At 36.0% G+C, this 26,581-nt stretch overlaps 1 protein-coding gene across 1 annotated transcript; it reads right to left on the bottom strand.

Annotated features, from left to right (window-relative positions):
- Positions 1-1,839: 1,839 nt before the first annotated feature.
- On the bottom strand, positions 1,840-25,753 carry YIPF7 (Yip1 domain family member 7). The gene is made up of 5 exons (XM_011228129.2): positions 25,637-25,753; positions 16,901-17,059; positions 9,406-9,553; positions 4,891-5,072; positions 1,840-2,311 (listed from the first exon to the last, which is right to left on the bottom strand). The coding sequence occupies exons 1-5, from the start codon at positions 25,750-25,752 to the stop codon at positions 2,149-2,151; spliced, it is 768 nt and encodes a 255-aa protein (XP_011226431.1). The 5' UTR covers position 25,753; the 3' UTR covers positions 1,840-2,148.
- Positions 25,754-26,581: the final 828 nt, after the last annotated feature.

The raw sequence follows: 26,581 nt of genomic DNA, 5'->3' as shown, positions 1-26,581 counted from the left end.
GATGTGCTTCAGCACAGGGGTTGGTGAGGAGGGTAATCAAATACCTGTGAAAGTTCAAATAAAATGAATGACTGAGAATTGACCATTGAACTTAGCCAGATGTGGAGGTTATTGCTGATTTGACAAAGGTGGCCTCAATGAATAGAGTAATGAATCTTGGTTGGACTGTAAGAAAGAGAGAATGGGTGGCGATAAAGTGGAGGCAGAGACAATAGACACCTGTTTTCTAAGATTTTTGTTACAGAAATGGGCTATAACTGGAAAGTGATAGTGAATCAAAGGATTTTTATTTTAAGTAGAAGATAATGAACATGTTTATGTTCTGATATGAATGACAGGTGTGATATTGTGGGTTATAGTATGAAATAGACTTTTGGTCTTCACCCCTGTGTCTGGTACAAAACTCCTAAAACCCTTGAAATGTCCTAACGCTGTCTTTTGTTATGTTAATAAGGTGACTTTGGGAAAGCCCCTATGGGTGGGGGCTGGATGCCAAGGGAACCAAGAGCTGATCTTTCAGTCCCACTCCCCAACCTCCTGGAAGGAAAGAGAGGCTGGAGATTGAATTCAATCAACAATGGCCAATGATTTAATCAATCCTGCTTATGTAATGAATCCTCCATAAAAACTCAAAAAGACTAGGCAGCTTCTGGGTTATTGAACATGGGGAGTTACTAGGAGAATGATCACCTAGAGAGAGCACCGGAGCTCTGTGTCCTTTCCCCATATCTTGCATGTCTTCCTTCTGGCTGTTCCTCAGTTATATCCTTTTATAATAAACTGGCAATCTAGTAAATAAAACGTTTCTCTGAGTTCTATGAGCTGCCCTAGCAAATTAATTAAACCCAAGGAAGAGGTCACTGGAGCCTTCCATCTATAACCAGTTGGTCAGAAGTACAGGTGACAACCTGGACTTGCAATTGGCATCTGAAATGAGGGCCAGGAGCAGACTTGCGGACTGAGCCATGAGCCTGTGGGATCTGTACTATTTCCAGGTAGATAGCATCAGAACTGAATTGAATTGGAAGGCATCCAACTGGTGTTGGAGTATTGCTTGATGGTGTGGGGAAAACCCTTACACATTGGAATTCGAATCAGAATTTACGTAGATCAAGAGGGAAACATTAGCTATATAGGTGGAAGGGCTGACCATGAAAAGAAGAGACAGTATCAGAAGGGAATGCAGTACACACACACACACACACACACACACACACACATATGCATATATAGATTCTGTTGGTGGGAAGATTCAGCACTTTTCTTTTGGATGTTTTAATTTTTCAAAAAAATGCAAAGAAAGGTCATCAACCAAGAGTGAGAAATGCAGAAGGAGCATTGGAGGTATGAGCAGTGAAGAAGTGGTGTGATATAATCATCTCGGAAGGTGTGAAAGCAAGTTCAGTAGGGTAATGTCATAGGATTCAAAAGGCAGAACTGTGGAACCATTTAATATGTAGTAATATAATTAGAGTGAAACAAGTGGGATTTCCTCTCATCACATGTGTATGTTTAGAGAGCAAACAGTAAGGTTACTGAGGACATATGAGAGAAAGAAATTATAATAATGAACCACGGCATCTAAACTAAGAAAGAAGTCTTGAAAAGTGGTGAGTTAATACATTGTTCAAATGGGATAAAAGAACAGTTGTTACAGTAAATGAACTGAAAAGCAGGAGGTTCTTTGAGTTCTCAGGTAAATAAAACCCTATATAACCCTCCCCTGTAATTCTCCAAAGGTGCTACAGAGTGTGACCTTAACCATGTAACATAGCTTGAATTGTCACGAACGTTTCTCAAAATGTTCACCATTGATTTACACAGTCATCATATGATTTATTTACTTACAATTTCTTAAAAACAGATCCATTGAGAAAAGCAGGGTACAGCATCAGTACAACAACTATATCCCCTTTTATTTTAAAGTATTTTAAAATGTTTTAATGCACCAAACCGAAAAGCAAAACATCATTCAAACCAAACAAATTATTAAAGTACCATCCTTAAGTGCTGTTTTGTCTCTTCGCTTATTATTCTCTCAACAGCAATAAAGCAGAAATCATATTACCAAATTTGAATGCTAACACATTTCCAGGATAATGTGAACAGGAAACAAATAGAATCTTGAAACACCATCTCAAATACTCTTCAGAAAACTGTTAGGAGGGCAAAAAGTCCATAAAGTAAGGCACAAGGGTAGGCAATGAGAAGCTGTTGTCCTTCCATGCCCAAGGCTGAACTGAAGATTTTGGAAGCTGAGAGACTACACCAGCCAACAATGACCAGTGCCAACACAGTTCCAAAGATGCCCCTATCACAAAGACAAAAGAGATGATTACCTTATATCAAGAGAAAAAGAGATTATTGAATCAGAGCTGTCTCTGAAATGCCCTTGGTACAATATTTATAACTACTTTCTCCATTTGCAAAATGAAAATGAGGAACTGTATGTAGTCAAAGGCCTTGGCCAGCTTGAAAATTTGTGAGTCAAGTTCCCATAAGAGGTAAACATTTTATACTTCAGTAAAACTTGAACTAATAGGAGTACAAAAATTCACCTGCAGATCCCTCAACTGTCAACATCCAAATTCCAACTCCTGAAAATCTTTTATAAAAACTATGCTTAGGGTTTTGTTTTGTTTTTTTTTTTTATAGGTACAGATTCATTTTCCTACACTCTCTTCCCAAATTGATAGACAATATGAGCAGAAAGATAACTGGACTTGCATTCCAGTAGGGGGCCTCATCCCCACTGTTCCCAGGTCTGCTTTTCAGGTTTCTATCTGAGATAGCAAAGCCTGACACAGTTTAAGTAGGGAACACAAATAAGTGTGTGGCCTCCCACCTCATTGCTGAAGATTCCTTTTGTAGGTGTATTGTGGATTTTTTAGAATATTGGAATGATTTGTCCAAATTGATATCTTCAAAAATAACTGTGGAGGCAATTGGCTCTTTGAGAAGAAATGGGCAAATAAGGTAGTTAAGTCTAGCCACTATCGGGATAAAAGAGATGGTGTGGGAGTAAAGAATGAATTTCTTTCCTTATGTGCAAAACAGAATGTGTTATTTAGAAAAACAAGCTATAGGAGCTATGAAAGATCACGAGATATCTAGTCCCCAGCTTTAGATCAATGAAGTGACAAAAGGAAAATTACATAGTTAAATGGGCATTAGGTCAAGACCTCCTAATTCCTATTGGCACATTGCTCATTTCACCATCAAACTACACTGTCTCACTCAATCCTAGTATAATCGGAAGTTGAGAATTATGTTTATTATTTGTGAGAATAATAAAAATATTTACTTTTAATAACTGAAACAAAGAAAAACAAATGAAAAACTTACAATATAGCTTATGATGCTTTGGATTATAAATAAACTCAAAATATTTAAAATGCACTCTAACAAATATGATATGCATTGGTTTAATTAACATCTATTAGGAATAATTTATAGGTCGACCTAATATACAGGTTTTTATGAACAAAAACATAAAATTATGTATGATTTATTTGAATGATATAGTAATATAATCAGAAAGGAAATTTCAGTGTAATAGTCTTAGGGGTTGGATAATTTGCTCTCCTTTAATATGATTTAAAAGATTTCTAAATCATCCTTTATCATTTCAGAATGACTATCTAATGAAAAAAGGTCCAGACTTCTGATGATTCTCAAAATCTCATTTTAGTTTTTATTTTCTTCCTCTTAATAATCTGGAGTCATTTGAGATGCTCCAAGCCTTAACTTTGCTGGAAACAATGTTTTAAATTAAAAATTTTAAATGGTAAATCATTATAGCATTCTTCAGCAAAAGCATTTAACAAAATAGAAGTTGTAGAACTAAACTCTGTATTAATATGTCAAATGTCTGTACCAAACAACATAGTAAAAGGAAAAGCTTGCTAAAGAACCCACCTGGGATTCTTGCTCTCCCTCTCCCTCTGCCCTTCCCACTCGAGCTAAATAAATAAATAAATAAATGGCCATATTAAAATAAAGAAACATTTCCAACTAAGTCATTCTCATTAATGTTATGGAAAAACTATATGAGATATCTAAACAAAATTTTTAAAGTCTCTCCTAAAATGTCTGTCTTTGGCATTGGTAAAATATAATATGCTATGCAATGTGGTGTTAATAATCTAAAATGTGAATCATCCAAAAAATGTAAATTGTGCCTCCTTTGGATGTGGAAGAATGAGTGCTGATGGCAAATGTTTATTGGGTTCAAAGCACGTAGGGGACAAAGGACTAAGTAACTACTTGCTATCCCCAAACTGTGGTAGGAATGTGCATATGCCCTGGGAAACTGCCCAACAGAAACATATCTACCGGATCCTCATTAATAGTTTTGAATTGCAAATCCTAACTGCCCGGGAAGTAAAAAAGAAAAAAATATCTATTGGCTGAGCATATATGCTATGAAGTTCTTTGGCATTAATATCCTCGTCAGGGTTCCTGGGAATTCTTCACTGCAAGGAGCCCAGCTGAGAAAGAACAGTTGCTTGCCGCCTAGAACGCAGAATGCCTGGGAACTGAAGCAATTTTTCAGTGTTCACCAGGCACTTCCTCTTCCAAAATCAAACAAGTGAATTTTCTGTAGCTGTTCTACTATGCCGCACAATAGTTCATATTGAAGACTGCGACAACTTCCAAAGTGCCACTTTCACAGATAACTTCGTTTAATTTATTGCTAAAACCATCCAAATAGGAACTGTACCTGAGCCAAAACTGACCTACTTTCCTGAATCTGTGTGTAGCTTTTGATAGCCAAAGTTTCCCCAATTCTATTCCCAAAAAGATCAGAAAGAGGTTAACTGTTACCCTGGTGTGGCAAGCTTGAGAGGACTGTGCATGTGTGGTCCATTAGCGCACGCAGACACTTACTGCAGTGAAAGGAAGATGGCGCAGCTGGACAGCATGACCATGGGGAGCAGGCAGTAACCCAGCACACTTGCCACGCAGCCGTAAGACACGCCTGAAGAGCTCATCAAGTTTAGCAAGGCGTGAATCCCTAGGCAACCTATGGCACTCATGCCATACACATAACCAAACTGAACTTTTCCTGCCTGAAATAATAGGAAGAACACAGGTGAACACACAACAAACATCAAGAGGAAATTGGAATGTCAACAGAACAGAGAGCATTTTACACTCTATCAATCAGCTCAACACTGTTTCATGTCTTTCCGGTACAGTCATCAGGAGACTGGGAGTTCTGGAAAAAACATTGGCTATCTTATGAATTCAGGTCCTGAAAACAAACATTTCTGATTATATTTGGGGTGGCACATGCATGCCACAGAAAAGATGAAAAATTTCTAGGTTCTTTTTTTAAATCATAGATCACCTATTTGAAGTACAAGACATAAGTAAGAATATATTTTCTCCCCCTATTTGTTAAATAATTAAACAAATTAATGAATTAACGAAAAAAATTCCAATTTCGTCTTGAAGATCTTAGAAGGCAAATTAGTTATGTAAGCAAATATCTATAGGATTTACTGTTAGGTCCTATTGTAAACATTTCACATGTATTAATTTATTTAATCCATACAACATACTTATGAGATAGGTACCATTATTATTCTTATTTTACCCATGAGGAAACTAAGGTGCAGAGAATATGTAACTTGTCCAAAATAAAATAATGTTAAGTGGTGGAACTTGGCTTTGAACCTAGCCAGTCTGGCTCTAAAATAAGATTCTGGACATCTATAGGAGCTCTCACAAGTCTTAAAATAATGGGACTTACTTAACCTTATTTAACCTAGCATATCCCAAGCTTATTTGACCACAGAATCCTTTGTTTTCCTAATTCCTGTTACCAGTTCAACTGAACATACCTTATGAAAAGCTGGTTTATATAAACCAACTGGTAATGAATCATAAAAGAAGTACTGTTAAAGTGAAATCAGTAGTGTTCAGGGTATTTTCTTAGGACTCATAAAAATAGCCATCTCCCACAGGCACAAGGGATTGGGAGCTAAAATAGTCCCCATTAAACTCACCCAGAGAAAGTCACAAACTACTATTGATTAAACAGGGGATATTTTAATGTTTGCTACCTGAGGATGCCAAAGCTCCAGTAAAGAATGCATTTCATTTTTCTATTTACACTAAGCTGATTAGAAATTCTAGATATTGAATAGGTTGGCTCTGTTTTTCATGGAACCATGCAAAACAATGAAGGATCTGATAAATTCAGAGAGTGAGCTTTTTAGCTGTCATGTTTTCTTCTCTATGTCTGTTATCTGTACAGTCTTTATGTCTTACAGAGTAAAGAGATATTTACTTTACGATGAATTAGTGGAGAATATTATGATCATTTTAACGTTCAAAATTGCCTAGCAATTTTTAGTCCTTCTTCCTCTTCACAGCTGGGGAGATTGGTCACTACCAAGTTCTTTCACAAAATGTCCCTGGGCTACGCTTGCAGAATTCCCTCCTGCATTATCCATAATGAGTTCTTATTGAGTAACTTTTGTATTCTCATGCCTATCTTGTGAAATAATACTAATAATGGTAATGGACATGCGTAAGAACGCCCTCATTTATTGCTCTATTGGATGAGTTTGCTCTACTTGGAAAACAGTGACCATTTCAAATCACTTTCAAGTATTAGAGAAACATTCTATTTAACATTTTAGTTGGATGGAATAATTCTGAGGTAGCAAAAGGTGAATGGCAACCACAACGGTGAACCGTGAAGGGCAACTTCCCCACAACCAAAGGACACAAAGCTAGACCTTCCGGACTCCCAAGTAGTTTTATAAATGGGGGGAGGGTATACAGAGGGTGGACAAAACTGATTTGTTAGTAAAACTGTCCCTCTCGGTATCAGTTAGTGACTTCTCTCTTCATCTCCTTTCTTGTTAGTTTATCCATTATAAGTTGTAATTTCATTTGACAGGGGCCACTGCCATTTTTAATTTGTTTCAAATTCTTAAAAGGGCTTGTAACTGAAATGGAAAGCAAATGTTCCATTTCTTTTTAACCTCAAAACTTTTCAGGTCCTCCTTGTACCACCCTTGTTACTATATCTGGATTTGAAATACTCATTATTCTTCTGATTATGCTTTTACATTGGTCACGCATGCTCCTTTTTCAGATCACAGTCTTAGATGTACCAGAAAAATGAAGCAAAGCTATACTTTTAAACCACTTACCTTCCTTGTTTTGGGGGTGAAAATAATTTTGAGAGCAAGAACAAAACTAAGTTTATGGTTTTGAAGCTATGTTTTCTAGTTTGCCTCCTTCAACGCGAAGAAAGTCCACTAAAAGATACTGTGTTGTGCCTCTTGTCAACATAAATCATTAAAACCATACGTATGTGACTATGAGTCTTATGTCTCTGGAGAAAATGAACAATTTGAATATTGTTTTGTATTTAGTTTTGCTTTCTCTAGTACAATGCATAAAACAGCCCATAAACTTTTCTTTTACATTTTAATTCTAGATATCCAAGGCATGGTTAATTTAGCTTCCAATGGACTCTGAGTGAAATCTGCCTTCATCAGTATATAGTTGGGTAATTTTTTGTTGTTTTTGGTCCTCATTGCTCTACATGTATCAGCATCAATTCTGAAATAACCACATCTAATGGTAAAATTAAACTGATAATGTCTGCTTAAAATGTTTCAGAAAATATGCACTTTCCCAAATTTTAGAACTGAAAGGAACCTTAAAAAAAACTTACATAAATGTTTTTTGTCTTCAAAAAGAAGAAACGAAGAAATAGGAAGCAAAAATTTCAAGATCATACCTAGAGGCAAAGTTAGGGGTACATCCAATTTTCTCCCTTCCAGTTGAGTTCTTTGCCTATATTGCTTTGTACTTAAAACAAAAAAAGAGGATATTTAAGTAATTCCAGCTAACATTATATACCCCAAAAAGATCTTAATGGGGTTAATGCTTTCCTTTAAGGGATGGTAATGGTAATATTTCCTACAAGAAAACAGACAGCTCTTATTTTAGAAATCACTTGAAAAAAAATATGGGTTAATATATTAAATTGATTGTTTCTGACAATTTGATTAATTGACACGGTCTTTACTTAGTGTAGTTAAGATTATCAAATTACTGTGACAAAGACAGAAGGGAGGTTAGAGACTAAATTACAACTATAGTTGAAATAGTGTTTGATTTACAGAGTATTTGCATTTGCTGTAGTTCAAAGGAAGAAATAAGATGCTATCACCAAATACTATTGTATTGGATAAATATGATGTGATTATTAATCATATCACTGTGCAGAAGCTAGATTGCTATCAGTATTTTGATTGGTATAAAGTGAATTAATAAATGAAAAGAAAATTTATTTAGTTGCAAATACATTTTACATCTACTTTTGAAAACTGAAGCTACATTGAAGGAAAAACACACGGAAAGTGGATAGCCAAGAGACAGAGAAGTGGACTGAATAGTTATTTTAAGGGCTTTTCCTAGAATTTTTAATTTCCTGTATTCTTACTCCTGTCAAGATCATCTCTTTATGCCTTAATGAAGCTGTACTTTTCAGACCGTCCGGACCATCTTTTTCATCCTCTTTTTTTTTTAACAGATGACCATTATCCCCGTGGTTTAAAATCATAGGCCTTTTCTCTTTTTCTTCCTTTTTCTTTACATGAAACATTTTTCTAAAGTATGAGCTAAAATGTCTTCTAAACTTAACTTGGGTGGAAATGTGTTTTTCTTTACTTCTTTGGGGACTCAATCTCATTACTCCAGATTTAAAGAATTAAAGAGGCCTATTCACAAGACAAATGGCAAAGTCAGGAGAAAAACATGCCTTTATAAGAAGCAGAAAACTCAAATACTAGAGAAATATGTAGGTTGACTAAATAAATCATTGGTTATCATTGCAAATTAATGCAGTCCTAATAACCCAACCAGAAACAAGGAGACTCATCTCATACTCCTACCTCACAGAGTATTTGACATATTCTGTAGGTTCACCCCAGCAAAGCACATCATGACCAAAGAGAAGTGCTCTCTCTAGTGTCACAACAGAAATGTCAGAGAAAACAAGAAATAAAATCTGGGCCTGTGTTTCCCAAATCCCTGTGCTCCTTCAACTTTTTCAGACAGACAATCTTTTCTAAATAACATGAAAGACACAAGGGATCGCCTGCTTTGTTGAAAACTTTCTTGGTGATTTGATATTTGAAATTCTGTTTACATTTGTATTTTATCTGTTATAATACTTGTGGGTTGTTTCTCTTTGTCACTATGGTTCGATTAACTATGTCTCTCTTACCCCCCAAAAAAAAAAAAGTACTTATAAATTAAACAGTTTACACTTTACAAAGTAAGACATTTTCTTCTGTATTAACAAGGACTTCTTAAAAAATGACACTTGAAAGGACACACATTAAAATCTGGTGCTTGCTGCTGACTTACCAGAAGCAAGGCGGCTCCTAGAGTGATACAAAATAGGATGGGCCCCGTGAGGTCCGTTTCGTTCATAATGCTGCCATCTGCTGGCTTCAGTGGGTTTAACACGGTCAAAGTTTTTTGCCATATGTGATCAAAATTGATTCCAAGTTCTGCAAAAAAAGAAAAAGAAAGGAGGGAATAATATAAATATAAAAAATAAACATGAATAATATTTAACATATCTGGTTAATTTACTTAGCACTTTAATCTGATTGTTACACCTTAAAAATCTAAAGTTCTATGTAATATATAGTAATTAAAAAACAAAAACAACAAAAAAAGATTTGTTGTTCCCAAACAAGGAACTAAAGAAATATTTTAGAGAAATAATTACATCAAAGAAAAATGTTCCTGCCTTATGCACCAAATATAAGCTTAAAATCTAGTTGAAAATTGGGAAATAGACGTTCTACAGTAAAAAAGGAAAATATAAAATAAAATAAATAAAATAAAATAGTAACTAACAGACCGAAAGTCCCATCCTATTGCTTATTTAGATATTTCCTTTCCCCCATTTTCCCTTGATAACGCTGTTAGGAGTTAGTTGGACAGTTAGGCAGTCAGGGCCAGGGTCCCCAAAAAGAAAAAAATGGAGTCAAGACAGCTAAAATAAAACAGCACTAACATCCTGTTTTGCAGTTTAGACAGGACTACACTAGCATTCTGCTTTGTAGCCTTTGCAGAAATGACTTCTGCAAAATGTCCTAAAATAAGACAATTAACCACAGAGCATCTGTCACTATCACAGGCAAGGGGCAGTTAAGATAAAAGCCCCCAGTTGTCTGCAAAAAAGACCATCAGCATGTTGACATTAACCTAATAGGTAGACAGATAGGTGACGAAAGCCCTGAATAGTAAGACTCAGCACACCCTGATTGCTTAAGATAGTTCCGCAAAAGAGCTCATAAAACCCCCTAAACTTAGAAACTCCAAGGGCAACCCTCTTGGGCCCCCTCCCTCTCCAGAAGCTTTATACTATCGCTCAATAAACTTTGCTTTGCTGCCCACCACTCTTCATCTGGTCTACCTCTTCATTCTGCAAAGTGGTGTGACCAAGAACTGCGGGCACTGAAGGCAGAAAATCCTGCAACAACACTTTTGAAATCTTATCATACTTATATCAAACTTGGTATAATTGTTCCATTAGCAGTATCATCTAAACTAAAGATATTTAGCCCAGATCCGGGATTTTATTTCCACCCTGCCTGATGAGAAAAGCAGTTCTATGCTAACTGGCTGAAACTCCACAGAGGAGAAAAGAGGTTGGCTCTTTCTTGCACCTGTATTTTAATAAGGTCAGTGCTGGTGTGGTTGAGTCTGTGTCCTTAAAGATTAAATTCTTGAGACAAGTTAACCTTTCCCTTTTATGAATGGGGTGGTAAAAAAAAATATTCAGAATAAGTGGGGCTCAGTGTCCATGAGTCCAAATTCTTTTAGATTATTTAATTTTTTCCAAAGTACCTTGTTTTTAAGTAGTTCTGATTGCCACCTCACAGACCCTTCTGCTAGATCCTGTCCCTCTTCCATTTTTATTTAAAAAAAATTTTTTTTAAACCCAGCCATCTGACATCCACTGAATACAGAAATATTAATACTGTATCAGTTTTTTTCTTGCCAGTTCTGTAAAGATAAATGTTAGGGTGTATCTTGAGTGGAAAAAAAAAGAACATTCAAAAAGGAGAAGTACATGACTTCACTATTTAGGAACCAATAATCAAGCTGGCTACCTCCTTCTATCATTTTAAATTTGAATAAGAGTAAGGCAGAGACTAGAGATAAACTACCATAAAGAACAGTGCATTTCAACTAAAAAGAATTGAATGGGTTTTTGTTTGGTTGTTGTTGTTGTTTTACTGAATTCAGTAAACAACAGTTTATTTTTCAGTTATTCAGTGTTCACTGAATTCTGTGAGCTCTACAAGATTTGTATGAATTGGTCTTACAGACATGTAATGAGGCTAGAACTGTTATTTTATTCCTATTTTGTGTATCAGATGCCTGAGGTTTTGAGATGTTAAGAATTTGTCCAAAGTCACAGAACTAGTAACAGAAAATCTAGGTTTCAGCCCTGGAGAATCTGATTCAAGAACCCACGTTTCCTCCCCAAGACAAGCAATCCAATTACAAACTGGGCAGAGGACCTTAAGAGACTTTTCCAAAAAGGACATGCAAATGGCCAACAGGTACATGACAAGGTGATCAACATCACTAACCCTCAGGGAAATGCAAATCCAAACTACAATGAGATATCACCTCACACCCTTTAGAATACTATTATCAAAAAGATGAGAGATAACAAGTATTGGTTAGGATGTGGAGAAAGGGGAACACCTGTGCACTTTTGGTGGGAATGTAAATTCATGCAGCCACTGTGGAAAGCAGTATGGAGGTTCCTCAAAAATTAGAAAAAAAAATAGGGCTGTGGCGTTCCAACTGCCCCACTGTGGTCTCTCCCCAGGCCAGGCTGGCAACAGGTCCACTTACAGCTGGAGGACATGGGCTCCCAGAGGTGGTGGCTTTAGCACGGGAACCCTGCGGGTCAATCCCCAGGGCAGTAACGCGTGGCACCCAGAGGCTATAACCTGAGAACTGAACTTGGCCAGTTTAAAAAAGGAAAAAAGAAAAAGAAAAATAGAACTACACTATGATCCCAGCAATCCCACTTCTAAATATATACCCAAAGGCATTGGAAACAGGATATCAAAGAGATAATATGAGCTCCCATGTTCAATGCGGCATTTTTTACAATAGCCAAGACATGGAAACATGCTAAATGTCTGTCAGTGGATGAACAGATACAGAAGATGCAGTATATACATACAATGGAATATTCACTCATGAGAAGGAAGGAAATCCTGCCATTTGCAACAACATGGATGGACTTTGAGGGCATTATGTTAATTAAAATAAATAAAGACATACTATGGAGTATCATGTGGAATCTAAAATCAAGGAGAAAAAAAGTCAGGCTCTTAGAAACAGTAGAAAAGTGGTTTACTGAGGGTGGGAGAAACAGGAAGAGGTCGGTATAATGGCACACACACACACACACACACACACACACGCACCACACAAAATAAAACAACAACAAAGAAACGAAAACCTTGCTTTTAATCATATAGATATGGATGTTAATGTGTATCTAATCTCATAATGGTTGTATTTTTTTTAATTGAGCCCAATCCCCCACGTGAAGGATTTTTTCACTACATCATTTGCACACAGCATTCAACTTCCCTTCCCAGCCTTTAGTAACTGTCTTTGGTCAGATACAGAGTATAGTTCAGCTGTGTTTACAGTAGCACATAGCACCTGACATCTTGCCTATCTGACATTCTATACACAGAATACCAGATGGACTTTAATGCCTGCCATGACATAGAGGGGTCTTACTCTAACAGGGACCTAGACATTTTCAAAAGGTTAGCCAGATATTGGTCTGCCATAGTGTACTGTATGTAGTTCACTCGCTTCATATCCAGGCGGGCAATTGCTATCCCTAGCTTGAAAAGAAAGAATTTGACTGGCTGATAGTGAGTAAATCATGTACATTTCAACTTTCATGCTGCATCGTTTTTATTATCACAGTGTAGTTATGTATTTCTTAATGAACATACACTTTGGAGAAGATGAGCACTTCACCGAGCTTAAAATGAAGTTAGAATGTCTAATGTGATTTTTAAAAAGCAGAAGATTTTAAAAATTGAGAAATATTGTAGTTTAAATTAATTTCACCTAAGCCTTATGTTGTTTTCAAACTTTATTTCAGTTAAGACATTTATGCTAGCAATATGTTTTCAGCATTTGCCACAACAAAGTGGCCTTTAATTCAAAATACCTTTTTCCCTCAAAAAGCATAATAATTATTATTCCTGAAGAAACTCAGATGAAAAATGCCTTGCGAGACATTATTACTGATTTCAAACATTTACTTGATGGCATAATTAACTTCTGCACATGTTTCAACATCAAGACATGAAACGGTGAGTGAACATAAGACCTACTAAATATTGTCATACCAAAAAAGATTTTATGTGTTTTCTACCAAAATACATCTCCATAATATTTTGTTTTCAAATTTATTACCAGGTATGCAAATGAGATTATAAGTACTTATTAATTGTTGATATCCTAATATAATATCTTATTATACATGGTAAAAGTTGAAACTACTGTGAAATTTGAATGTAAAATTTATTGTTTTGCTGTCATCTAGTGGTAGTAAAGTATATGATATATATGCTATAAAAATGAATTAATATCTTTGTTTTCTATGCAAATTGTGGCATTGGCCTTTTAAATATAAACATCAGGCTGTGCTACAAATATAAGTACTGAATATCACAGTAATTTTTCTGGTTTGACAGACTTGAATTGACTATTATTCTTCAAGATACATTTGTTAACATATTGATTGTACATAATCAAATAGCAAAAGTTATCATTCTTATATAAAACCACCAAACAAGTCTTTTAGACAACAAAGTATTTAAGGAATAAACAAGCACATTATCAAATAACATATTTTATGCAAAGGATGTTAATTATTAAAACTTTATAATATGATACCATTTGGCATATGCTCAATAAAAACTAGCAAATGACATTTATCACCTTATCCTAGAGACCCTGCCTGTGGCTTTTTCATATCTTTGAAACATATGAGGCTCAAGGCTTTCACAAAGTCACCTAGCCTGAAGAACATATTGATTTAGTATCTAGAAATTTCATAGATTCAAAATGCAAAATTATATTAGGTGCAATTTCTTGTATCTCTAATACACTAGCAATTTGGTGGGGACAATCACAAAGAGAATATAAAATCTAAGAATTTTCTCTAAGCTATATAAAGTCAGAGGGGAAATCTAATATATTTCTTATTTGAATTTAGTAAGATATTAGGGAGGATGCATTTGAGTTTAGATTATCACAATAGAGACATTCAGACAAGCAGAAAAGAAAAGATTATTTTCAATAAATGTTACAGGAAAAATTTGTTACTCATTAAAGAAAAATATGTTAAATCCTACCTCACATACTAACCTAAAATAATTTTTAATGAGTCAAAAATTTAAGTGCAAAACAAAAAGATAATTTAAAAATTTAAGAATATACAAGAGAGTATAAACAGTACCGAGAGCTGGAGGAATATATTCTAAACAAAAGAGCAAACAGAAAGAAAATTTACCAAGAAAAAAATTGTAGAGTTGAAAACATAAATATTAAAATTTCTATATGCTTTAACGTCCTATTAACAAATTAGATAGCAAACACCATCTAGGAAAAAAAAAAATGTTTGCTATTCCAGGCGATCACTAAATATCTTTACCATAGGGGCACCTGGGTGGCGCAGTCGTTAAGCCTCTGCCTTCAGCTCAGGGCATGATCCCAGCATTCTGGGATCAAGCCCCACATCAGGCTTCTCCGCTAGGAGCCTGCTTCTTCCTCTCCCACTCCCCCTGCTTGTGTTGCCTCTCTCGCTGGCTGTCTCTCTTTGTCAAATAAATAAATAAAATCTTAAAAAAATTTTTTTAAAATAAAAAATAAATAAATATCTTTACCATATAAATATCTCTAAAAATAAACAAGGAAAGGAAAAATCTTAAGATTCCAATAAGAAATCTGACAAAGAATATAAAAAACAAGAATAGTCAATAAACATGAAAAAATGTGTAACTTTTCTAGTAACAAAGAGCTACAAAGTATTGTTTTTTACCCATGCAATTAACGAAGACATCTCATTCTACTTTGATGGTGTAGGGGAGTCATCCTTTTCTAGATCAGTTTGACAATATAAATACCTTTTGACCCAGTAACCCTAGTGTTATGGACCTGTCCTAAGGACAGGCTTTGCAGAGATGAAAGTTATTTACCATGATGTTCATCAAAGCATTACTTATTATAAGGAGCAGCCTTTAAGGTGAGTTTAAATTATGGTACTTTCATAGGATAAAATATTGTGAAGCCATTCTATATCATATTTCAAATAATATTTAATGTCTTTAAAGAATACATGCATAGAAATACTTTTGATATAAGGTAACTTTAAAACTATAAAACTTTGTAGCCATTTATGATTCAACTTTCATTCTTAAGTATTTATAAATACAGACATATTCAAAAAATGTAGTATTTCATTTTTAAATGTCTATACTTAAAATATATACATACTTACATAAAGTATTTACATGTACTTATTTCATACATACACAGTAATAAAAGCTGGAAGAAAATACATCAAGTCATTAATGGAAGTCATGTCATAGAGACAAAATTTTAGGTGTTTCTGTGTTGCCAAATTTCTGTATTGAATACAGGTACCTTTTCTAACAACTGATAGTTCTTTGTTAAAGTAGAGATGTTGGTAGAATCAAGGTTGTTTAATGAGGATAGCTTACAATTTTCAGGTGTTGATTATTATTTCAGAGGCAAACTGGAATGAATTGGTTAAACATAACTGATCCCAAAATCTAACTGGTTTCTAAAGAGCCAACAAACCTAGTATACAATTTTACGTGCTTTTCTGAGTGGTTTAAATCTTTCAACTTTTTTTAATTTTGAAGACAAAGAAAAGAATGTTTAATGCCAAGCGATTCGCTCTGTTCATATGAGGCAAACACTGATCTTTTGATGTAAAATATTGGGAATTTTAAACTATCCCTTTTCACTTGACCACATACAAAGGAGTGAGGGCATAATAGCTAACCTATTCATATTTCTCCTTGGCTCTTAAATTTAAATCTAGTTAAGTTTTTGTTTTCTAGTGCCTATGCTTCTAGCATCAATGTTGATTTTCTGTTAAAGCAAAAGCAGCAGATGTGGGGAGGCTGGATTAAAAAAGGAAAAAAAAAAGTCAATGGATGGAACATCCCTGAAATCCCTGAAGGACCTTCAACTGCAAGGGTCCACGGTTTCCTTGCCACCAGCAGTGCTATTTACTGGAATCATGTATTCCTCCCCACTGAGCCAGCCCCAGCTGAGATGAGGGGGCTCCTCTGAGCCAGAGAAGAAAAAAACTGGCTTGTCTCCATGACAATAAAGAAATATTGAGAAACTACCCTCTTGGCTCCCAGGGACCATAGCAGAAGATACAATTTGCTATCATGAAGTCGCTTCATTAACTGGGGTGGAAAGGGTCTCTCCTTTGATACAACCACTCTGCTAAAAGATGTGTTCACTCTTGTCTAGACCCCGTCAGGGAGTCCACACTTCAACAAACTGAAGAAACATTTAATAACTGCCGTTAATAGTACAACAACGGCAACACATCTACATCCATGTTTCGCCACACAAGCATGAGACAAACCAAGGGTTTACACAACTTGGTTTGGCAGACCTGTTTATACATGGAACGATCACACAAAACACTGTGCACGGCATGCTGACAGCGCACATTAAGTGCTGATTATTGCTATTATTCTAGCTGTACACACATGAATAGCACTTCCTTCACTTATCTTCTAGCAAAGGAGGCTCTTCATCAAAACTGTCAATGTAAGAAGATTGTGAATAATAATCCAGGTTGGATGCTGGCTGAAAAAACTGTCCCTCGTAACCTGATGACATGAGCATCTCTGCTGGGACGAAGGCAGGCTGAGGCTGCTCGCTGGCTTGTTGTCTAGAGAAAGGAAAATACTGATTTTTAGACATCACAAAATGGGATATCATGACAAATCATGGAAGGAAACTACAATTCTCTTTCTATGAATTCTCCTAGTTTTTATGAGTATTTACCCATGAAAGAAATAACTTGCTTAAAATTCACCTTTAATATAAAAAAATGAAGTAACTGGTCATGAGAAGGTTCTAGAAGAACAATCCTTACCAACTAACACTTATTGATTATGTACAATGTGCTGGATACTTTCCCTCACATTTTCTCATATAATGAATATTCTGTAAAGTAAAAACTGTAGTTTAAATCTCATTCTACAGATAAACAGAGTTTCATGGAGACCGAAGGACTTGCCTGGTGTCACAAAAGAACACTTCAGGTGTTGGGACTTCTAAGTGAAGCTGATGGAGCAGTATTAAGACTATACAATGTTGCTTTTTTACTGATTTTCAGGGCAATCACCAAACACGACATTCCCTATAAATCTGTGGGAGCAAATAAGTAAAAATCATAACTTTTTAAAAAAGGTTTTATTTGACAGAGAGACAGCACAAGAAGGGGGAGTGACAGGCAGAGGGAGAGGGAGAAGCAGGCTCCCCACTGAGCAGAGAGCCCTATGTGGGGCTGGATCCCAGGACCCTGGGACTATGGGCTGAGCTGAAGGCAGATGCCTAACTGACTGAGCCACCCAGGCACCCCAAAAATCACAATTTCAATAATAGACTCAATTCATAGGAAAAAACAAATAAATATACTGACCTTCTACCTTTGGCCATTCCCAGACAATTACTGCCAATTGAGTTATCTTTGAGTACCTAAAAGGATTCTACGGCTGGCCTGACATACTTCTTTTGAAATATGCAATTTAATTTTGTTGAGACATGATATTTTGATACTTTCTTGACCATGTTTTGTTTTTTATTTCACCATTTGTGTGAGAAAGTTGGAAAACAACACTCAGTACATAATTTCTTAGAGCTAGAGAAAAGGAAGGAAAAAAAAGAAGTATATGAGGTTACTTGATCATTTTAAATTGTTTTTACCTGAAGGAAGGGGGAGCTACATAAGGAGTTGTCCTTATTAACATGTTTAAGTTTCTTTCATCAGTGCCCCTTAGGCTAAGCTAAAAATACAGCTCAGGATTCTGAACTGCACAACTCCCTGTGATCTCTTTGTGTTAAAATATTTACAAAATGGTTTTTCATATTTTCCTTCCAACCTTAATCTTAATATGAAGTCTAAGAATAACATTTTCAACTTCCCTTATACGATCAAGCCTGACAGAGGAAAAAAACCTCCTCTGGAAAATAAAGCTACCAAAATAGAGATCTATGCATGTAATCACTCGCTAACTCAACCATAAGCTCATTAAGGGCAAGGACCTGGTGTAATACTTTTTGAATCCCCCACAGCATATGCTGATTACTGTTATTGTTCCCTTAGCCATGAGGCATATTCCTAACTCTTTTTCCCCTTTTTCTCAGGAAAATAGAACCACTATCAAAAGTACTGATAGAAATGAATTATAAATAAGAACCTGAGTGGCCTGTTGGTTGATGAAAACCACCCTTGATCTCTATATATTTTTTTAATGTAAGCATTCCTAGAAGAATAAAAAGGGGAAATAAAGTTGACTCAATGGGCCAGCATCTAACCAAGACTATTTCACTGACTGTCCTGGCCTCACCATAACTCAGGCCCAGGTGTGACTAACCAGGCTTGAGAAAGGGTAACTTTCACAATTACTTCCTGCAAAACAATTTCCACGTAGGAGGGAATTTAGCATAGGTGATTGACCCAGCCCCTGCAAAGAGAAAACCACATTAAAATTTTAAAAATGTGCCCATTACCAGCTAGACCCCATCCCTTTCTCTTTCTTTCCTCTCTCTCTGCTCCTTCATCCAGCAAAACTTCTTCATCAGGAGATCGGTCTCTGTCATCCTTATTATAATGGAAGCATAATATTAAAATTCTCCCACTACTTATTTAAGAAAGTACAACTTCAAAATCTGTTCAACAAAGGAAACCTCAAAAGTTTTTATCTATAAAAATGTCCATGGTCATCTGCTATCACTGTCTGAATTAAAATTCTCTCTTTTTATCTTATAACTTTATACATGTGGACTCTAACATTTTACACTACATCTCAATAAACAAAATCTAAGCAATACCAATATAGTCACATGATTAGTCCACAGCTCTACTCAACAAACTCTATAAATAACCCAATTCTCAGGTTTTAGGTCTTTTTCTGAAAATTGCAATGAACAACCATAATTTTATTTAACCATGTATTTCTTTTTTATTTCTTTTATTTATTATAATTCCAGTATCATTAACATACAGGGTTATATTAATTTCAGGTGTACCATATAGTGACTCAACAATTCTATGCATTACTCAGTGCTCATCATAAGTGTCCTCTTAACCATATACTGTGAACACTTTACTAATTGCTTTGTAACCCTATAGACCTGAATTATTAACCTATTAAAGGCAATTGCATGAGCTAGATTAGTGTACCCAATACTTAAAATGGTAAGGTTATATCATATCTATATTTCATTTAGTAATAGGAGTTTTGTGGAGTACATAAATAAAATATTCCTCTTCTCCTTGATTACACAGCATCTTAATTAGCTCTATAAGAAGATGCACATTGAAATTTTGGTGATATCTAACTCAGCACGTTATTCCAGATGAAACAAATGTCAACTGAATTAGACCAGAAGATACCCTGGGTTCTGGCTAGTAGAGTTTAAACATGAACTTTGTTAGTAGGCATCTTCTCTTCCTGTAGAAATTACTTAAAACAACTGTGAGATGACTGCAAAAGATGCCTTTAGGACAACTGGCAACATTCTTGGTCATACTGCTCTTCTTTTTCTTCCTGACTCTGTGGGGGTTACACTTCTGCTTGTAAAAAAAGTCCAGTGATAAAATTTACCCTAAACCAAGTACAGTGGTTAGCAAACGTGCCTCTGGAGTTAGACTGCCTGTGTTCAAATCCCAGTTTTATAATCTCAGGCAAATTACCTCACATCTGTGCCTTGATTTTCTCATCTGAAAATGAGGATAATAGTAGAACTCACAAAACTAGTGATTACAGAGGCGAGGAAGTTTGGGGAATGGGCAAAAGAGGTGACAGGGATTGAAAAGGACAAACTTCTAGTTATAAATAAATAAGTCATGAGAACAACATGTACAGCATAGGGAATACAGTCAATAAGACTGTAATAAAGCATGGTGACACCGTGATGAACATGGATTGATGTTTAGAGTTGCCTAATCACTATGTTTTACACCCGAAACTAATATAACATTGTATGTCAACTATACCTCAAAAAAATATCAACCAATAAGAACCAAATAAAGAAAAGTATTAGTCAATATCACAGTTGAACAGGGCTTAAGCTTTTTCTACCAATATCCCCAAGCCATAAAAAAAGTCTGCTATATAATAATAGTAATAATAATAATAATAATGGACCTCATAAGGTTATTGTAAATTAAATTAGCTGAAATAAATAAAGCACTTAGAATAGCGTTGGGCATGTAAAAAATCATCAGTAAGCATGAGTTATGTACTGGTTTGCCCTTTTCTTCCTGAGACTTACACTAAAGTGTTCTAGACACCTTCCACAACCCTGGAAAAGCATCTTCTATATTTGTGAATAGTTGTCTCTTCCTCAAAGAAAACAACATAAATGGGAGGCCAGGAGTTTTTATGCCTTCTGTGCTGATCATCTTTAACTTTTTATCATTTTGGTTTCCTTGGAACACCCAAACTGACTTTGACAACATCCCACCACCTTTCTCTTTTCCTACTAGGAGAATCTCCACTACATCCATGCCAGGACTTCTGTCTCTAAGTGCTAAACCAATGGCCACACACCGGGTCTATATAAAAACCCTCTGTACACTCACCAGTTCTTCAGTATTTCCCTTTTCACCACCCATACCTGGATTTATAAAGTTCCAACAAGTCTCCAGATGGATGATGTTGTGTTACGATAAGGCATAGTATACGGCCAGGGAAAAGTTTTTACCTGGCTCTGAGGCAACAGAACTTAACATTCATTGTTAAGACTCAGTAATAATTTTTATGATTACAGAAATATGCATTCTGTGTCCTATCACATAGTCACTAGCTACGTGTTTTTTGAAGTTTTGTTTTTCCAAAACTGTCGGTTTGGATTTCCTTCATGATGGTCACCTCATGCTGCTGTCCTTTGTCAATCTGATCCAGGAAGCCAGTAGGTGATGAGCTGACTCCCAGTGTCAGACATGGACGACTAGACTATAAATCAGGTGGTAATGTACCAACAGATAAGCACAAGTCATTGGAAGTTTACCCACACATTTTAACTAATATTAAAGTATGGGTATATTTCATATAGCCAGATGAAATAGCATGCCTCCGGGAACCTGAGACTAGGAAGGGTTTCAGAATTTGCAACACCATCACCTGAAACAGCCTGAACCAACAATATGACCGATTGACAACCAAAATACCCTGTTGATTTAAAAAATGTAGTCTGTACTCCCAGAAACATTTTATCTATGTCAGTCTCCAGGTGAGCCAGTAAAATCAGGCATTTTAAATATCCCCAGTAAGAACAGAATGTACAGGATCAGTTGAATGGTGGTGTGTTTGACGGAATGGTGGCAGGGAGCTGACTTATACAACATTCCCAGATTCCGGCCGAGCCAGTGGGTGCACAGTGACTACGTGCCATTGGCAGTGCTGTAAACTGTGTTTGAGACACTGGAGGAAGAGCAGCTCAGGGAATTCAGAAAAGCTGGGGATTCAGTATCAGTCTGTTAAAGTCCTACAAAAACATTCAAAGGGGGTTTTCCAGTTGTTGTCACCTTTTCTGTAGAAATTATCTATTCCCTTAAATAATTTGAATAGATTTCGCATTTCAAAAATAGAAAAACATAGTGAGAAAATAGAGCCTAGACAATTGGCTATAAGTGATTGGAAATAGTGCCTGTCTGAATGACTGAATAGTTACTTAAAATGAGGAAACTCCTCCCTGTTTATTCTAAAATAAGAAAACTCATTTTTAGGGGCGCCTGGGTGGCTCAGTTGTTAAGCGTCTGCCTTCGGCGCAGGGCGTGATCCCGGCGTTCTGGGATCGAGCCCCACATCGGGCTCCTCCGCTGTGAGCCTGCTTCTCCCTCTCCCGCTCCCCCTGCTTGTGTTCCCTCTCTAGCTGTGTCTCTCTCTGTCAAATAAATAAATGCTTTTTTAAATAATAAATAATACAATAAAAAATAACACTGAAGTAGAGGTGCTGCTCCACACGTGGCTGTGTGAGAATGAGCTTCACAGTGAACTGCATGTCGTTGTCTCACATCAATACTAGAGAAAGTTGGGGCGCCCGGGTGGCACAGCGGTTACGCGTCTGCCTTCGGCTCAGGGCGTGATCCCGGCGTTATGGAATCAAGCCTCACGTCAGGCTCCTCCGCTGGGAGCCTGCTTCTCCCTCTCCCACTCCCCCTGCTTGTGTTCCCTCTCTCGCTGGCTGTCTCTATCTCTGTCAAATAAATAAAATCTTTGAAAAAAAAAAAAAGAAAACTCATTTTTAAATATAAATATTTTTATGGTCTTAGTAAGCACAGTCAGCCAGCTTTCAAATCCATATGCCCCTGAGCAAGCTTTTTAAACAAGCTCCAATTGGGGCACCTGGGTGGCTCAGTCGGTTGAGCTGGACACTTGATTTCAGCTCAGGCCATGATCTCAGGGTCATGGGATTGAGCCCAGGGTCAGGCTCCATGCTCAGCATGGAGACTGCTTGAGGATTCTCTCCCTCTCTCTTTGTACCTCCCCCTTCCCCCTGCTCCTGCAGGCATATGTGCACATGTGTGCATATGCATGCTGGCTCACTCTCAAATAAATAAATAAATAAACAAATAAATAAAATCTCTAAAACAAGCTCCTGTATATGAGGGTGAGCAGAGACAGACAGAAGGAGACTAACGATTATAACTATCTCCTGGATTCCTGTGTCTTTTGCCAGGATGGTTAGCATCTTATTCTGATTTGGGGTGTATTTTAATTGAACTATTCACTGTATGAATAAAAGATCAAATCTCTGGAGTTTGATGTACACTAGTGAGTCACTGACTTGACTCCATATTTTATGTACCTTATAAAATTACCACAGCTAATATGCCCTTTTCTAATTCCTGAGATTTGCAGTGTGGATTGGAATTTAAATGCTACTGTATCCAAATCACAACTTGGATTTAAATGCTAAGCAAGTGAAGCAGGCTAGGCCATCAGCTTAATACAATATAATCTTGAGTTTTCCCCATTTGGTTATGTTAATTTCCATCTCTTTGTCATCTTGATTTCTGGGCAATGTTGATATGTGTAATCAAATGGAGAAAGAAAATTGGTGGTGGTTTGGCAGTGAGGGGCAGGGGGAGAAAGCTGTGGTCCATGAGTCCCTGCACAAAAAGAAAGCTTTGTTTCTCTCTTATTAGACTTTTTAGTTTAGTTTAGTCTGAAAATGTAGATCATAGATGCTACCCAGGTTTTAATTCTATTGGATGGTTCTCATCGCGGATTATGTATTTTGAGTTACCATCCTGTAAGACTTGAATGTTCAAGCTACTCCCTCTGCCTGATTAACACTTTCCTGGCACCAAACACTTTTTCTTGACCTTCCAAAGTATAAATCATAAATGAAATAAAATCAAGTTTTTTTCCTGTAGTTTGATTCTGCAAGTCTCTACAGCCTTATCCTTTTATCCTATTTTTTCTATAAATATTTTTTAAAAATATCTTAATTTGCCTAATGATAATAGCCCTAGAGAGCAAGGGAGGAAAGGAGCAGTATAGATTGTTTTTCATTTTAGGAAATTTTTATAGTACTTGACTGAAGCTGGACACCATAGACTAGGTTCATGAATAAGATAAAACTCCAGATATTTAACTTCTATAGTTTTAAAAACATTCTATACCAATACCTTCCCCTATCACCTTAGAGTAGTGGCCCAGCGGGAGTGGCTAGAAAACAGCACCTGTCTGCCTGTGTCTTCAGGAGTGATCAGCCAGTGGAAAGAATTTCCAAATTGTCCTGTGCATAGTTGGAAGAGAAGAGTTCCAATTGCCTTTTGTATTTATTCTATCTTTTCTTCCTTTATCTGGAGATTTCAGGGTACTTATCTGTGTTAAGAAAATTGAACTTTGAGAATTAATAAATTTGAAATATTTGTTATGTGGTTATTTGGCTTAAACTTGTTGGAATAAAACAGTGAGCACATATCCCATCTTTATCTAAGATGACCCAGTTATATTCCTATTATACCAACATTATTATTATTATTAGCATACATTTTACTTTTACAAATGTCTTGATTTTACAGTAAATTATATGTGCACGCTGTGTATTGGGTCTAATCAAACAACCTTCAACTAAAATCCAAACCCTGTTTCTTATTAGCTCTGTGTTGAAAAAGTCCTTGATTTCTCTGGGTCCCTGTTTTCTTATAAGTAAAGTGGAAAAAATACTAGTCCTTATCTCAGGGTTGTCTGAGGATCCGATGAGTTAACTTACGTAAAGTTCACAACAGTACCTAACATGTAAGGGTTCAGTTAACAGTTGTCTTGAAAGTTGAAAGGTCTAACCCTTCTCACCCACAAAAAAAAAAAAAAAAAAAAAAAAATCAAAGCAGCAACCGTATACAATAAGTTTAGGTGACTTTAGACTCCAAAGTGTCCATTGCTTTGACAAGTTATAGTTCTAGGAAAAAATACTATTTAGAAAATGGTTTTACTTTAAAACATACTTTCTAACACATTAGCACCACTGCTTTTCATGACAATTCTACGAAGTAGGTATTATTAATGTCCTTATTTCTCAGTGTAAGACAGTCAGGGAAGTTAAGTCTTTCCCAATATCACATACGCTGGAGCCAGAATTTGAACCAATTCTTCTTACCCTAAATGCCCTATTTGCACTAGTAAAGGGTAAATTACTAAATTCTTAGTCATTTTTATTTTCAACTCAAGTTGAATTGTCAACTCAAAATAACTAACATATTCTGAAATATGTTTATTTCAATTTCATTTAAGAGTTTTCACACTGTATTATAATTGCATATTTAATTGCCACTGTCAGACATAAATTCTTAAGTTTTATGAGGGAAAAGATTATAGGCTTCTTTTTTAATCTTTGGGTTTGTAGCACCCTTCTTAATTCCTAACACACAAGCAGACACTTGATAAATGTTTACTAATCAAATAAAATCTATTTCTTGAGCAGTGTCCCAAAAAATATCATGTAAAATGAAAATGTTTTCTGTTCAGTCCAGGGCCTGTATTCAGGCTCCCTGTAATATGGTATTTTGAAAAGAGGAGACAAGCCACCCTCCTATAAATGGGTGTGAGTTGAACTGAATTAATCTCTCTGACCTTTCCTGGCATTTCTTCTTGGGTATTTTACCAAGATAGGCTGGGGAAAGCTTTTGTATTCCCCAAGGAAGCCCTCCCAATGTGGAAACCCTTGCTAAAATATTATGCCTTCTTAAAAAAAAAAGTGTATTTTTTCAATATAAAGTACTTACTTTCCAGATCCATAAACATGTGCATAGGCATGAGAATCTTCAGAACTCTGCTTCTGATTATCCATAGTATAATTAGATTGGTAAAAATCGGCATCAAATTGTCCCAAGTTTGACATCCTGAAAAATAAAAATGTTTTTTAATGAGAACTTTACAAGTCAATGAAACTTCTTTTGAGATATTTACAAGTATTAATTGATGATGTGATCATGGATGGATTTCTTTTAGAGAACAAGGTATTCTTTGGATGGGTTAAATTAAGTATTAAGAAAGGGTATGGAAATGTATTTAGAAAGTCATTTATAAACTGTGGATCTTCAATGAACTTTTCTGAAGTTTTCAGTCATGAGGTCTGTGATGTTGACTAAATTGACTTTAACTGATGTGTAAGAACTAACATTTCTCACCAAATTCCTTATTCCCAGAATTTTAAGAGAAAAAGTTTTAAAATTGGTATACACCTAGAAGGTTTTCCCTTAAACAATGTTAGTTCCTCACTTTAAATGCATGCACACATGTTGAAAAGCCAGAAAGCAAATGGCTGATGATAATTCTATTTGAGTTTAATTTTTCCTAGAGCTTTAAAATGTGCTAACAGCCTCCCCTGCCCCCCCTGCAAAAAAAACAAAAACAAAACAAAACAAAAAAACCCAAATCCTACAAAACAATTTCCTAGCTTTACTTTCCAATTCTTAAAATGTATTTGGAACATTTTCCTTTTTCTCATGCCTTTCCTGCTGCTCCTATCAGAACTTCTGTCTGAGTCAGAGGGAGAAAGGCTCAGTTCTGCTAAGGGGGGAGTCTTATCTTTCTACACACACTCTCTACATAGTTCGTACTCACTTAGGGAGCAAAGAAGAGTGTGTGGTCTTGATTTAGACCTAATGCCCAAAAATACCAGAGGGAGGAAGAAGGACTTGAGAGGAGAAAAAGGTGGGGAAGAAAGT

The sequence above is a fragment of the Ailuropoda melanoleuca genome, chromosome 11, assembly GCF_002007445.2.
Source record: "Ailuropoda melanoleuca isolate Jingjing chromosome 11, ASM200744v2, whole genome shotgun sequence".
Classification (NCBI taxonomy): Eukaryota; Metazoa; Chordata; class Mammalia; order Carnivora; family Ursidae; genus Ailuropoda; species Ailuropoda melanoleuca.
This window is presented reverse-complemented; position numbering and strand designations above follow the sequence as displayed.

Excerpts from the sequence above, each read along its gene's own strand:
- YIPF7 (XM_011228129.2), bottom strand. The coding sequence starts at position 25,752 with ATGTCAAACTTGGGACAATTTGATGCCGATTTTTACCAATCTAATTAT. Across the intron at positions 9,554-16,900 it reads GAAGAGCCTCCTTTGCTAGA|AGAACTTGGAATCAATTTTG; the intron begins AGATAAGTGAAG and ends TTCTTTTTTTGC. Across the intron at positions 2,312-4,890 it reads GCCATCTTCCTTTCACTGCA|GGGCATCTTTGGAACTGTGT; the intron begins GTAAGTGTCTGC and ends TCTTTGTGATAG.